Source organism: Brassica napus, chromosome C1 (assembly GCF_020379485.1).
Source record: "Brassica napus cultivar Da-Ae chromosome C1, Da-Ae, whole genome shotgun sequence".
NCBI lineage: Eukaryota > Viridiplantae > Streptophyta > Magnoliopsida > Brassicales > Brassicaceae > Brassica > Brassica napus.
The window spans coordinates 5500347-5512951 of NC_063444.1; the positions used below are offsets into that span (position 1 = coordinate 5500347).

Here is a 12605-nt window from a genome sequence, read left to right on the forward strand (position 1 = left end):
GCGGTAGTATTTACGAGTTACGGAGTTGGATGTATTTGCACAAAGATTCCGACGGGAGGGTGACGAACACATTTCTGAGGGGGCTAGAGACATTCATGCACCAGGCGGGCTGTACACCGATCACACAGGAAAGCGGTAAGATGTTCTGCCCCTGTCGAAAATGCAAGAATTCAAAATTTGCACGTAGTGAAACTGTATGGAAGCATTTAGTAAACAGAGGATTTACACCACAGTACTACATTTGGTATCAACATGGAGAGGGTTATGGGGGAAATGAAGCTAGTAGTAGTAATAATAATTTTGAGGATGGTCATCATAGTGAAGAACCGAATCATTTGCATAATGAATATAATTATCATCAAGATCATGAGCAGATGGTAGATCATGATAGGGTTCAAGATATGATTAGTGATGCATTTTTGGAAACAACTACAACAATAGCTGATGGAACTGGAAATGTAGAAGAACCTAATTTGGATGCAAAAAGGTTTTATGAAATGCTAGATGCTGCAAATCAACCAATCTACACTGGTTGTAGAGAAGGTCTCTCTAAATTGTCTCTAGCAGCTAGGATGATGAATATTAAAACGGATCATAATTTACCTGAGAATTGCATGGATGCATGGGCGGAGTTGTTTAAAGAGTATTTGCCAGAAGACAACGTGTCTGCTGAATCTTATTATGAGATTCATAAATTGGTTTATAGTCTTGGGTTGCCTTCGGAGATGATTGATGTTTGCATCGACAACTGCATGATCTACTGGAAAAAAGATGACAAGTTAGAAGAGTGTCGATTCTGCAAAAAACCACGATTCAAACCGCAAGGCCGTGGGAGGAATAGGGTACCGTACTAAAGGATGTGGTACCTACCAATTATAGACAGATTGAAAAGATTATATCAATCTGAGAGGACTGCTGCGTCGATGAGGTGGCATGCGGAACATGTCCAGAGAGATGGTGAGGTTGCACATCCATCAGACGCAAGAGCGTGGAAACATTTTAACAAGGTACACACAGATTTTGCTACAAATATTCGGAATGTCTATCTTGGGTTATGCACCGATGGATTTAGCCCATTTGGAATGTCTGGTAGACAATATTCTTTGTGACCAGTCATTCTTACGCCGTACAATTTACCGCCGGATATGTGCATGGAACAAAAATTTCTATTTTTGACCATATTAATCCCTGGGACGAAGCATCCAAAACGGTCTCTTGATGTTTTTCTTCAACCGTTGATAGAAGAGCTAAAGCATTTGTGGTCAGAAGGGGTGAGGACGTACGATTGTTCCCTGAAAAACAATTTTACGATGCGAGGAGTTCTGCTGTGGACGATAAGTGATTTTCCTGCTTATGGGATGTTGTCTGGCTGGACAACACATGGAAGATTATCTTGTCCATATTGTCTTGGATCGACGGATGCTTTTCAACTGAAGAATGGTAGGAAGAGTTGTTGGTTTGATTGTCATCGTCGCTTTCTTCCACTTGCCCATCCGTACAGAAGAAATAAGACATTGTTTCGGCACAAAAAAATTGTCAGAGACGGTCCTCCTCCATATCTCACCGGCCAGCAGATCGAAGCAGACATTGATTATTACGGAGCTCAGGAAACAGTTAAAGTTGGAGGAAATTGGCATGTTCCTGGAAATATGCCTGATGGGTATGGTGTGTCTCACAATTGGCATAAGAAGAGTATATTTTGGGAGCTACCATATTGGAAGGATCTTCTCTTACGCCACAATCTGGATGTCATGCATATTGAGAAGAACTTTTTTGAGAACATCATGAATACATTACTTAACGTCCCTGGGAAGACAAAAGATAACAAATTTGAATGGTTCGATCCTGTTGTGAACCGAGGGATTCGGTATAATGTGTCCTCTTCAAATGTGAATGGTTCGTCCGGGGTTATCGAAGCTAAAATGCGTCCTCTTCAAATGTGAATGGTTCGATCCTGTTGTGAACCGAGGGATTCGGTATAACAAATTTGGTGTTGTGGATGTCAATTTTGGGAGAAGATACAACAAATTTGAGCCTTTCATTTTAGCTTCACAAGCCGAGCAAGTTAGCTTCCTTCCTTATCCTCGGTTTCAAACTTCCGGGATAAACTGGTTAGCTGCTATCAAAATTACACTTCGTGGACGCATTGTCGCTGGAGAAGAACCGCCCTTGCAAGAAGAAGACACTATCAATGAAGTTGAGGTACCAGAACAACCAACTGATGAAATCCTTTTGATCGACCCGCAAAACTTTCAATATGAAGATATTCCCGAAGATGCGACAGATGAAGCACGTGAAGACGAGTTCGAGAGAAGCGACGATGATGATTGTAATGATAGTGATGAGAACGAAAACGATTTAGAGTGATGTAATATTGATGAGAACGAAAATGATTTAGAGTGATGTAATATATGTAACAATGTTGTATTTCTCTATTGTAACGTATGTTTAAAGAAATATTGTTTTTTTATCATCCTAATGTATGTGTAACAAATGTTGTTTTATATAATATGTATTTCTTTAGTTTTTAAAAAATTATTTGGAGTTTTAGGGTTTTAGAGTTTAAGTTGGAGAAGAGCACAAAGTAGTAGAGAAGAGATATGATGTTAGATGATATTTGACTTTGGGGTTTAGGGATTTCATTCTCGGTGTTTAGGGTTAAGCGTTGTAAAATCGTCGTAAATGGTTATCTATTCCACGTAATTTCGTCGTAAATGAAAAAACGTGGGCCTGGTAACTTCGTCGTAAACGTGGGCATGGTAAATTCGTCGTAAACGACGTTTCGACGTAATTTCGTCGTAAATCGAAAAACGCGGGCCTGGTAAATTCGTCGTAAATGAAAAAACGCGGGTCTGGTAACTTCGTCGTAATATTACGTCGTGTTTACGACGAATCCTTTTCTATATATTGAGACGCCGAGACGAGGCTGCCTCGTTCATTCCTCCCAAACTCCTCTCCTCTCCCTCTAAGGTACATTCTCTTTCCTCCTTTTTTTTAAGTTAGTTTAGGTTATTATTTAGTTAGGTAATTAGTTTAGGTGATTAGTTAGATGACGGAATACTATTGTTTAGGTGATTAGTTAGGTAACAGAATAATTTTTTAATTATATCGTCATAATTGATTAAATTTATTTAATTTTTTTTTAGATGGTTCCTAGAAGGAAACCAGGAGCACCTACTTATGCCCAGTTGTTTGGCGATGGTTCCGGTACATCTTCTTCCGGTCCATCGTCTTCCGATGCAGTTCGAGACTCTCAGACTTCTTAGAGAGTTTTTTCGAGTCCTCCTCTTCCACCGCAGATGCCTCCACCTCCTCCTCCAGCGGCTGCACCTGAGCCTGTCCCAGAAGGTGCAGTTCATCCGGATTTGCGTGTGCCTTCATATGCTCCCTTCGCGAGATATACGGTGGAGGATTTGCTTGCCCAGCCTGGACGGGAGGGTTTGGATGTTCTAGACCCTGATAGACCCCGAGGAACTTATTGGTAAGTTATTAATTTTTATTACATTAAAATTAAATTAATTTTTATTTTCTAACGGTTAAAGTGTATTTTTTTCAGATTTGGGGCTAACAACCGTGTTAGCCGGAGCATTTCGGCGATGATTAAGGGTTACTACGACGGGGCATACCCGAACTGGAGCAAGACACCAAATCACGTTAAGATCACGTGGTTTAAATGTTTTGCGGTAAGATTTTTAAATTTAATTAAATTTTCACTTTTAAATATATATATATATTTAATATTTATTATTAATTGTAATTTTTTTTTAATTTTTATGTTTCAGCAAAAGTGGCATTGGTCTTTGGGAATCACCGAGAAGGTGAAGGCGGAAGTCGTTGCAAAGGCAAAGATACGCCTCTGCAACACAGTCTCTGATTGGAAGGACAAGTGGGAGATCTACGGGTATGAGGGAAAGCCCATTGAGCTCACGACGGATGTGTGGGATGGCCTCATCGCCTATTGGGAGCACCCCTCTTCGATCAAAAAGGCCAATTCGTGCTCGGCTTTTCGAAGGACGAAGGATAAAGATGGTCATTTGCCCATGCTTCACAAAATCGGACAAAAACCTCATGCAGAAGTCCGTCTAGAAGCTGTAAGTTTTGTTTTAAATATATATTTTAAAATATTCAATTAATATAATTTATAATATTTAATTTAAATTTTTTTTGTAGTTCGAGAAGACGGAAGTCTTACCTTCTCTGTCTGACCTATTCAAGATGACTCACGTCACATCCGACGGAGTTTTTGTGGATCCTGCATCTGAGAAACTCTTCCAAACAGTGGCTGGTCGGATTGAAGAACGGGAGACGCAACTAACCCAGGAGTCTCCCGATGGATTACCAGTCACATTGTCCACCGAAGAGGTCGACAGAATCTTCGAAGAGGTACAATTTAAAATTTTTGTTTACATTATTTTAAATATTTTAACATAATTAACTATATTAATATATGTTTTGATTTTATATGTGGCTCCTAAAAAGAAGGGACGGATAGTCGGTATAGGCTCTGTTAACGAAGTTGCAAGGGCAACTTCGTCATACACTTCGAAACGGGATGAAGAGACTGCTCAGATGAAGGCTCGAATGGATAGCCAGCAGGTTCGTTTAGACTCTCTTGAGGATTTGCTAGACGTGATGGCCGTGGAAAACCCAGTTATGCAGAGAATGTTGAGTGAGAGACGAGCCGCTCTTGGAATGCCACCACAAGATCCCCAAGAGTCCGATCCAACCCGTCAACAGCCGAGCAACCCCACCAACTACTTCGAGAATATGTAGTTTTTTTTTCTTTCTTTTTGTATTATGAATTTAAATATTATTGTATGACTTTTTAAAATATGTTTTCCAATTTCATATTTCGTTTTAAAATTTAAATTATTTTAAATTCTGAATATTAAATATAAATTAAAATTTATTATATACTAATTAATAATAATATAATAAGAAACAATGTAAACTCCTCGTAAACATTACATGGAGTTTACATCGAATGTTTACGAGTGATTAACATCGAAATATTTACGAGGGTTTTACATCGAAATGTTTATGAGTGATTTACAACGAAAGTATTTACGTGTGCTTTACATCGAAATAATTACGTGGGCTTTACGACGAATTCTTACGTGTCGTTTACGACAAATCCTTTCCCTGCGCTTTACGAGGAATATATTTCGTCGTAAACGTAACGAGTCGTTTACGACGAAACCTCCGTTACGACGGACGTTTACCAACGAAACGTCTTTCGACGTTAATTCGTCGTAACACCCCGTTTACGACGAATTTACAACGAATACTGCCCTAGTAAAAAATATGTTTTCTTGTAGTGAATAGTTAACAAAATATAGTTTATTTCTATATTTGTAGTAATCAACTAATTAATAACAATTTTCTATATTTTTGGGTTTAATCTATTTTATATCATATTTACTTGATAATATTTTATATTTTAAATTTATTTCTTATCGTAATTTTACTGTATTTTGACAATTTTTTGCTTTTCTCATATTTTTTTCAAAACTAGTGAAGATTTACATATATTATGGACCTGATGATAATCATTGTAGTATTTTTTCAAATCTCTCAAACAAATATTCTGTATATGATTCATATATAGAAGGTAACACCACAGTGACGTAACCAATGCAACAATCTACCAATATATAAATTAGCCTTTTCAAATAAACTACTAATAGCTTTTGTGGCTAGAGCCTAGAGGAGGAGGCACAGAGTTCAATACGATCGTTCAAGCTGTTTTGGTGGAGAAGAAACATGCCTTGGTTAGTTAGGAGAAGACGACGAGGATGATTTTAAACAAGTTATCCAATGGCAACTGCGTTACTAATGTCTTCCATTGATATTTGCCACTAGACGAGCAACTCCTAAGAACTATGAAAATATAGCAGAAACACAAGGAAAATTCTGAAAACATCTCTTTTATTAAAGAAAATATTACGAAAAAATATAAGGGAAAGCTATAACCCAGTAGGACTATTACAATTACTACAATATTGAAGGATAATGATATCAACTTTAATAATTATATAGTATGTTTTATTTTCTTATTGGGTTCATGGATAAATAGTACCTTTTAATGGTACTGCCAGTGCAGTGATTTTATTTTATTTTTTTTGAACAAACCAGTGCAGTGATTTTAATGGTACCAGTAAGTGTGCAATTTCAAAGAAAAAGAGTAAAAGATTGATGTATACAATTGACTATATACATATAATACATGAAATTACTTTTATCTGGATTATTAAAACAAGTATTCTATACTGGAATTGCAAAGATCTCCAAAGTTTTATCTATCATACTATTTGCATTCAGAGAAGAAGAGAATATTTATTACGCCCACAAGCAAAATCTTAGAAAATATGGTAGTACCTAAAGACTAGCTAAATATGGTGTCACTAAGGTCTGAAACTTGTATCATTACATAAACATAATGTTTCATTTTGTTAAAGAGGAAGAAAAATGCGAGGAGGATGCTACGCTCATTGTGACTCCTTTCTCTTCATCATCATCTTCCAAGACGAACAAGGACTCTGTATTCCTACACATGCCATGAACTAGAACAACGGGCAAACCAGCCAAAACCCCGAGCAGAATACCACCGGTTACGTTAGTCAATAGAATAATACAGAGCGTGAGGACCAACAAAGTCAGCACCAAAGCAGAATCATCGATCACACTGCCAAATATCACCAGTGGTTCGTTATCCCGAGAGTAGACATATAGCCATGCGATGATCAAGACAACGAAGACCGCGAGGTGGACAGGTTGCCAAAGCATGCTGATGAAGATAGCAACAACGAAGATGACGAGATAGTTGGTTCGGAAGATCATGATGTTGGTTTTGATTCGTTCTGTGGCAACACTGAATGAGGTAGGAAGGCTAAGGGAACTCCATTGGACAAGTTCAAGCCATGGTCTCCGAGAGCTAAGGCCTAACGAGATCAACCCTTTTGCTCGTCCCAACATGCTCTGGTTCGAGGCGGCATTTGCTTGGGATGGTATAGTGCCATACGTTGTCATGTTCTTTCACAAACGGCAAAATAAGAGGAGAAGAGAGAAACGGAGAATATAACCAAAGGAACCTATATGAAGACAAGACTGTCAAGAGATAATAAATCTGAGGTTCTTAGATCGTCTCTCTCATTTGGAATGTATTTTATTTCAGGACACCAGAAGAGAGGTAGATACAATGCACTAATAATGGAAAGGAGAGAGAGAGATTCAAAGGAATGGAAGGAAACCCTTAAACTTCTCATAGCAAAAACGTTAATGTTATAACAAGATTGTTATTACATGAATTTCAAGAATCATATTCTTAAAAGAGTTGCTAAACCTTATTGTCCACAACAGAGCATATATCAGCCAGCTTAAATCCACAGAACGTAGAAGACATTTAAGCAACTCAACACAAGCATTCTACAGAAAACACAAAGTTGTTTTGTATATATACCAGCAAAGCAGCACCATCACTGGCTGCTGCTAGCATCAGAAGCAATAGCTTCACCACGATAAACCCTCCATGGTCCTCGATAGTACAATGGCTTCATCAGAGGCACCGTTTTGCCTGGGTGCTCTTCCCAAAACTTCTCCTGTTTATATAATATCAGTGGAGTGAGTAACATAAGCATACAGCAGAACAAGAAGCATAACTTTAGTCTTGTATTCACATCAAACAGTGTAAGAAACCCATTGACAAGAGATCAATTGAAACCCCTAAATAACAATGGATTAAGAAAGGTTTCAACTTTATGCCATTTCTAACCCTAGAATTGCAAATCACGAGAAACCCACAAAATCTAATTACAAATCCGAGTCGAATCGATCGAAGCTTACCTTGTAAAGCTGCTCCGTAACCGCAGCCCCGATGACGCCGGTGTAAAAGGCGGCGACGTAGATAGTAATCAAAGCTGTAAAGGTTTTGGGTCGACGGTAAGGCTCGATCATCTCCCAGACAGCAAACCTCTCGAACTTGTTGTACTTATAATCTGCGTATTTCCTCCATAGCGTGCTCCAAATTCCTTGGGATTGCATCTCTCAAACCTTTCTCAACCTTCGCCGTGTTTTGGATTTTTCTTTACTCGTTTTCGCGGCGGCGCGTGAATCTGGGAACAGACACAGACAAAAAAAGACTTTAATCGTTAAAATATTTATCAAACAGTCCTCATAGTTCTATTACGTTTGGGTTTTGGCCCTTGACTTATCTTTACTTCCACTTGAGTCTTGAGAGATCAGAGCAAAGATTACAAAAACTAAGACTTTGTAAGTATATAATAAGATAAATTGAAAATTAAGAAAATTTTGTACCATTGCTCGTTCTGAGAAACTAGACAATATAACCCAAAATTATGCAAATATATTAAACCTCACACATGCATCATACATCAATAAGCTTTGCGTTGGTAGCAGTTAGTTAAAATAAATTTGCAATTTGCCTATTCACAAAAGTATCATAACATGCTTCAGGAAGGATTCTTTTATACAGATAAAATGACAGATATACAGAATATTAAGCTCAGTGTTTGCTTGAGCAACCAAAGATTGTTGCGGTAATAAATCTAAAAATATGGCAATTCAACTTGATCCAGCTGGTTTGGCTGCATTCGTCTGCACGGATAAAGATTCCAATGTGAACCCTTCAGGTCCCTTGGCTGGACCGATGCTGCAACGATCTGTATTGTGCAGTCGGATGGCATCTTTTATCTTTTGGAACTGAAAGAAGAAACATTCAAAGAAGAGGATGTCAAGTAGTACTCTGAGACAAACAAAATGCATGCATCCAAGAGGTTTTGATCCACTGAATCAGCAAATCTCAATGGTATCAATATCAAGCTAAAAATTTCTAATATTTGAAAAAAGAACCCCCAAGGCAGTTCTACAAGTTTGAAGGGAAAGTGACTTATGCTAGACCACAGTCACGGAAAGGGTGAAGCCAAATAGTTAGTGCATTTACCTTGGCAAGAGAACATGAGAAGGACTCGAGCTGGCCATCAGCTCCACGGTAAAAGTGGAAATAAGGAAGCACTTTCACGTTTAAACTCTTGCACATTGGTTTATTCTCATCAAAGTTTACTTTGAGAAACAATATATCTGGATGTTCCACCGCTGTCTTGCAAAGCTAGAAAGAGATTTCCAACAAGATACAACAACAACAACAAAAAGTAAAGAAATGAAGTTTTTTATATCTTCATTTAACAGAAAAGTCACAGAGGTAACATGACGCATACCTTTGGGAACAATGCTCTGCAAGAAGCACACCAAGTTCCATAAAACTCTACAATGACTAGTCTTTCCCCCGCTTCGCTCAAAGCCTTCAAGAACTCTTCGGTGGAATGAATGTCGACCATGTTCGGTCCAGCATTCCTCTCCCACCATTTCGGTGGCTCCGTCTCGGCCACAGTCTCATCTACCTAAACCACAAACACACATCGAACACTTATATTATAGCCAAAATCGCCACTATTTAACTTGAACTTATCCAAAGGATCAACCTTTCCTAACTTAGCTCCTAACAAACTGCTAGAGTTGTCTAAAACTCTAACAATGAGCTAAGCATAGCTACGTGCTCCAGAATCAATCAGTTTCGAAAAGGGTATTTGAATTACGGAGAGAATGTGCTTAAAAGACAACAAAGTTGTTACCTTGACGCGAACCAACTTGCTCTTGGATCGTTTAAGAGGGATGTGGCTTCCGAGACCAGAAGACGGGTAATGAGAAGACGAGCACGAGGGAGAAGACGATAGAACACGCAATCTCTTGTCGGAATTCAGATTCGGAGGTAAGCAAGGTTTCAGAGAGTTGAGAGTGGTCGCAAAGGAGGAAGAGACGCGGATGGCCTGAACCGACGTCGTTGATAATCTCACAACTCCAGCCATCTAAATTCACCAGCACAAAGAGAGAGACAGAGAAGAGAGTGAGATTGTTCTTAGCTCCGAGAGATCCCTCCAGGGAGAAAAGAAGATTTCTCTAAAGAAGATCACAGAAACTGTCTGGTTCAGAGATTCTCGTGATATTTTTCTCTCAATCATGATGTTCAAAATAATACATAGACGCGATTTCAACATTAAATTGGCGTTTTGACCGCCGTTATCTACTTGGCGGTGATATGTCGATGCGTTAGCGTTGAAAAAGTGTAAACGCGTTTTGTTTCGCCTGAACAAACGTGTTTTAACACGGAACGCAAACAATGTAAAGGACGGTTTTATGGTACAAGAAAGCAACTCGGTTTGGTTTTAATTCAATTCACGTTTGATCTTTTTTTTATTTTTGAAACACTTTCACATTTGATCAATCGAATAGATACCAAAGACAATGAATCTTCAGCTACAACATCATTTTAACGAACGATTCAGCATCCAAATCAAAGAACTGTGTTTCTGTGGTGGAAAGTACCAATCTTGGCTTCAATGGTGTCTAAGACAAGTTCTGACAATTACAGACTCCAAAAAATATCTTGTTAAAATCGTACAAACCAACATAATCAAAGCGCATAAATTGTCTGTAACAAACCAACATGCGTTTATGTTGGATGCCTTTAATTCGACAGAAGAATGAAACTTACATTTCCTCTGCTTACGCCCTTGGCAATAAAACGTTTGAAGGAAACCCTTCAGAACCATTGTTCGGTGCACCCTTGAGTCCCAAAATCGTACTAATGACATTATATATCTCAACGTTCTCAAAAGAAGGCACTTTCCTCCCCTTCGCAAACATAGGACCGTGCCCCATGAATATAGTCCTCATCGAAAAGAAGGCATTATCATACCCATGAGCTCCACCACACTCTTTAGCTTTACTCCTCTTCTGCACAACCTTGAACCCTTCACCAACCATTCCTATAATAGGCGGGATCCTGTCGCTGTCTACATAATGAAGCCTGCTAGGTAAATCTTCTTTAAGATAAACCTTCAAATACTCCCCGTTCTCCACTTTCCCCGACCCCAAGCCTTGGTTCATCTTAGCCACAACATCAGCCGGGTTATGACCTTTAGGAGGCTTAATCACTAGCATAGGAGTGTAGTAATGAACCCAGCTGGCAGGGATATCGATCCAAGAAGCTAAATCATCGAGAACGATCACTTTCTTATCACAAGTCCCAACCATTCCATGATCACCAACCATAATCATAGTCACATCCTCGAACACCCCTCTCTTCTCCAACCCATCTATCAACCTACCAATCAACCTATCGATGTTAACCACAGCTTCAGTGATCCTAGGATCATCAGGGCCCACTTGATGACCCTGATGATCCGGATCCTCGAAGTAAAGCGTCATAAAACTAGGAATCTCGCTACTAGGCAAATCGAAGTAGTTTAAGATAGTATCAACCCTATCGTCAAAAGGAACAGAACCGTTGTAAGGTTGACATAAGCCTTTAGGACAGTCCCAAGCCCCTTTGTGTACTTCAGAGCCAGGCCAGAAGTAAGTAGCGGCTTTGAGTCCTTGGTTTACTACTGTCTCCCACAGCGGCTCGCCTAGCCACCATTCCGGCTCGTGGCTAGCCATTGTGAAGACTTCCCCTGTAACTGGATCGACGAACCTGTTGTTGATGATGCCGTGGTGAGCTGGGTAGAGGCCTGTGACGATGGAGTAGTGGTTGGGGAAAGTTAGGGTCGGGTAAACCGGGATTAGACCGGTTTCGGCTTCGGTTCCGTTGGCGATGAGGCGGTGGATGTTGGGGAGGTTGGTCTTGTGTTGGTACTCGAAGCGGAAGCCGTCTGAGGAGATGAGGAGGACGACGGGCTTGTGGAGTTTCTTGAGGGGGCGGGCGACGGGTCTGTGGAAAGGTTGGGACTTTGAGACTTGGTTGAGGGAGAGGAGGGGTTTTGTTGCGGGGGGAGAGGAGAAGAAGAGGAAGGCGAAGGCGGAGGCGGCGGAGAGAGCGATGCAGGTGATGATGAGGAGAGATGTGAAGATGAAGCAGCTTGAGACAGTGTTGGTGTTGGTGGAAGAGTCTGAGTTGTTGTTGTTGTTGTTGTGGAGAAGTGCGATTGATTGGCTTGGTGGGTCTTCTTCTGGTGTTGGCATCGCTTTGGGCTTTGTGTCGCCGGAGATCATTGATTCTCTCTTCTACTTAACTGATCTGGTCGATGTTTCTTATGGGAAACTCAGAAAGGTGCAAACTTTGATCAGAGAGTGTCTGAATAATTTAAAGTCAGACTCGGAGAGAGAAGAGCAAACGTGACAACTTCGTGGGTTGCTTAAACTTTGAGTATTGATTGGTCTTTGGACTCGTGGGCTTGGAGTGACTTGTACTTTCCGTTTTACACGGATCCAATATTCTTATAGACGCTTGTGAATCTGCCACGTTTCCCCGGTAATAAGAGTCTCCCAGTTGATTAGTCAAAAGAGAATGAAAGATGTAGTTTCGTCTCCGCAAGTTCTGCTTTATTGAATGGTTTAGTGGTTCAGGATGCCATCAGTATGATATCTAAGTGTGGTGGTAAGGTCGCTCTCTTATCTATTATCTTTCTTTGTGAAATGTTCTTTTGTATCTCACCTTCCTCTACTGACCACTGATTAGGATACATGCATCTAAATGTTTCTCCCCAAATATTGTAGGTTACATTAGGGGTGTTAATACGGCTATCCGGGCC

General features: G+C 39.8%; 4 protein-coding genes across 5 annotated transcripts; all 4 read right to left on the reverse strand.

Annotated features, from left to right (window-relative positions):
* Positions 1–5724: 5724 nt before the first annotated feature.
* LOC106400502 (PRA1 family protein C) lies at positions 5725–7101 on the reverse strand. The gene has a single exon (XM_013840857.3). It carries the CDS (start codon positions 7027–7029, stop codon positions 6445–6447), a length of 585 nt encoding a protein of 194 aa, XP_013696311.1. The 5' UTR covers positions 7030–7101; the 3' UTR covers positions 5725–6444.
* A 138-nt stretch (positions 7102–7239) lies between these two features.
* Positions 7240–8178, reverse strand: LOC106401074 (uncharacterized protein At4g29660). Its single transcript, XM_013841509.3, has 2 exons — positions 7843–8178; positions 7240–7598 (listed from the first exon to the last, which is right to left on the reverse strand). Exons 1-2 carry the CDS (start codon positions 8038–8040, stop codon positions 7476–7478), a joined length of 321 nt encoding a protein of 106 aa, XP_013696963.1. The 5' UTR covers positions 8041–8178; the 3' UTR covers positions 7240–7475.
* Positions 8179–8415: 237 nt separating this feature from the next.
* Positions 8416–10065, reverse strand: LOC106401073 (thioredoxin-like 2-2, chloroplastic). Its single transcript, XM_013841507.3, has 4 exons — positions 9648–10065; positions 9234–9416; positions 8960–9124; positions 8416–8718 (listed from the first exon to the last, which is right to left on the reverse strand). Exons 1-4 carry the CDS (start codon positions 9879–9881, stop codon positions 8581–8583), a joined length of 720 nt encoding a protein of 239 aa, XP_013696961.1. The 5' UTR covers positions 9882–10065; the 3' UTR covers positions 8416–8580.
* A 320-nt stretch (positions 10066–10385) lies between these two features.
* LOC106401072 (ectonucleotide pyrophosphatase/phosphodiesterase family member 3-like) lies at positions 10386–12400 on the reverse strand. Of its 2 annotated transcripts, XM_048745381.1 has the most exons (2): positions 11267–12280; positions 10386–11230 (listed from the first exon to the last, which is right to left on the reverse strand). In XM_048745381.1, exons 1-2 carry the CDS (start codon positions 12064–12066, stop codon positions 10579–10581), a joined length of 1452 nt encoding a protein of 483 aa, XP_048601338.1. In that variant the 5' UTR covers positions 12067–12280; the 3' UTR covers positions 10386–10578. The 2 variants fall into 2 exon arrangements, with proteins under 2 accessions (XP_048601338.1, XP_013696960.1); XM_013841506.3 differs by having other exon boundaries at positions 10386–12400.
* Between the last annotated feature and the right edge of the window lie 205 nt (positions 12401–12605).

Bases quoted from the DNA above. Each gene is read 5' to 3' on its own strand.
- LOC106400502 (XM_013840857.3), bottom strand. From the start codon at position 7,029: ATGACAACGTATGGCACTATACCATCCCAAGCAAATGCCGCCTCGAAC.
- LOC106401074 (XM_013841509.3), bottom strand. From the start codon at position 8,040: ATGCAATCCCAAGGAATTTGGAGCACGCTATGGAGGAAATACGCAGAT. The intron at 7,599-7,842 runs GTAAGCTTCGAT...TTATATAAACAG, and splicing joins TTACGGAGCAGCTTTACAAG to GAGAAGTTTTGGGAAGAGCA.
- LOC106401073 (XM_013841507.3), bottom strand. From the start codon at position 9,881: ATGGCTGGAGTTGTGAGATTATCAACGACGTCGGTTCAGGCCATCCGC. The intron at 9,417-9,647 runs GTAACAACTTTG...TTTGTGGTTTAG, and splicing joins GCAAGTTGGTTCGCGTCAAG to GTAGATGAGACTGTGGCCGA. The intron at 8,719-8,959 runs GTAAATGCACTA...TTCTTCTTTCAG, and splicing joins TCTCATGTTCTCTTGCCAAG to TTCCAAAAGATAAAAGATGC.
- LOC106401072 (XM_013841506.3), bottom strand. From the start codon at position 12,066: ATGATCTCCGGCGACACAAAGCCCAAAGCGATGCCAACACCAGAAGAA.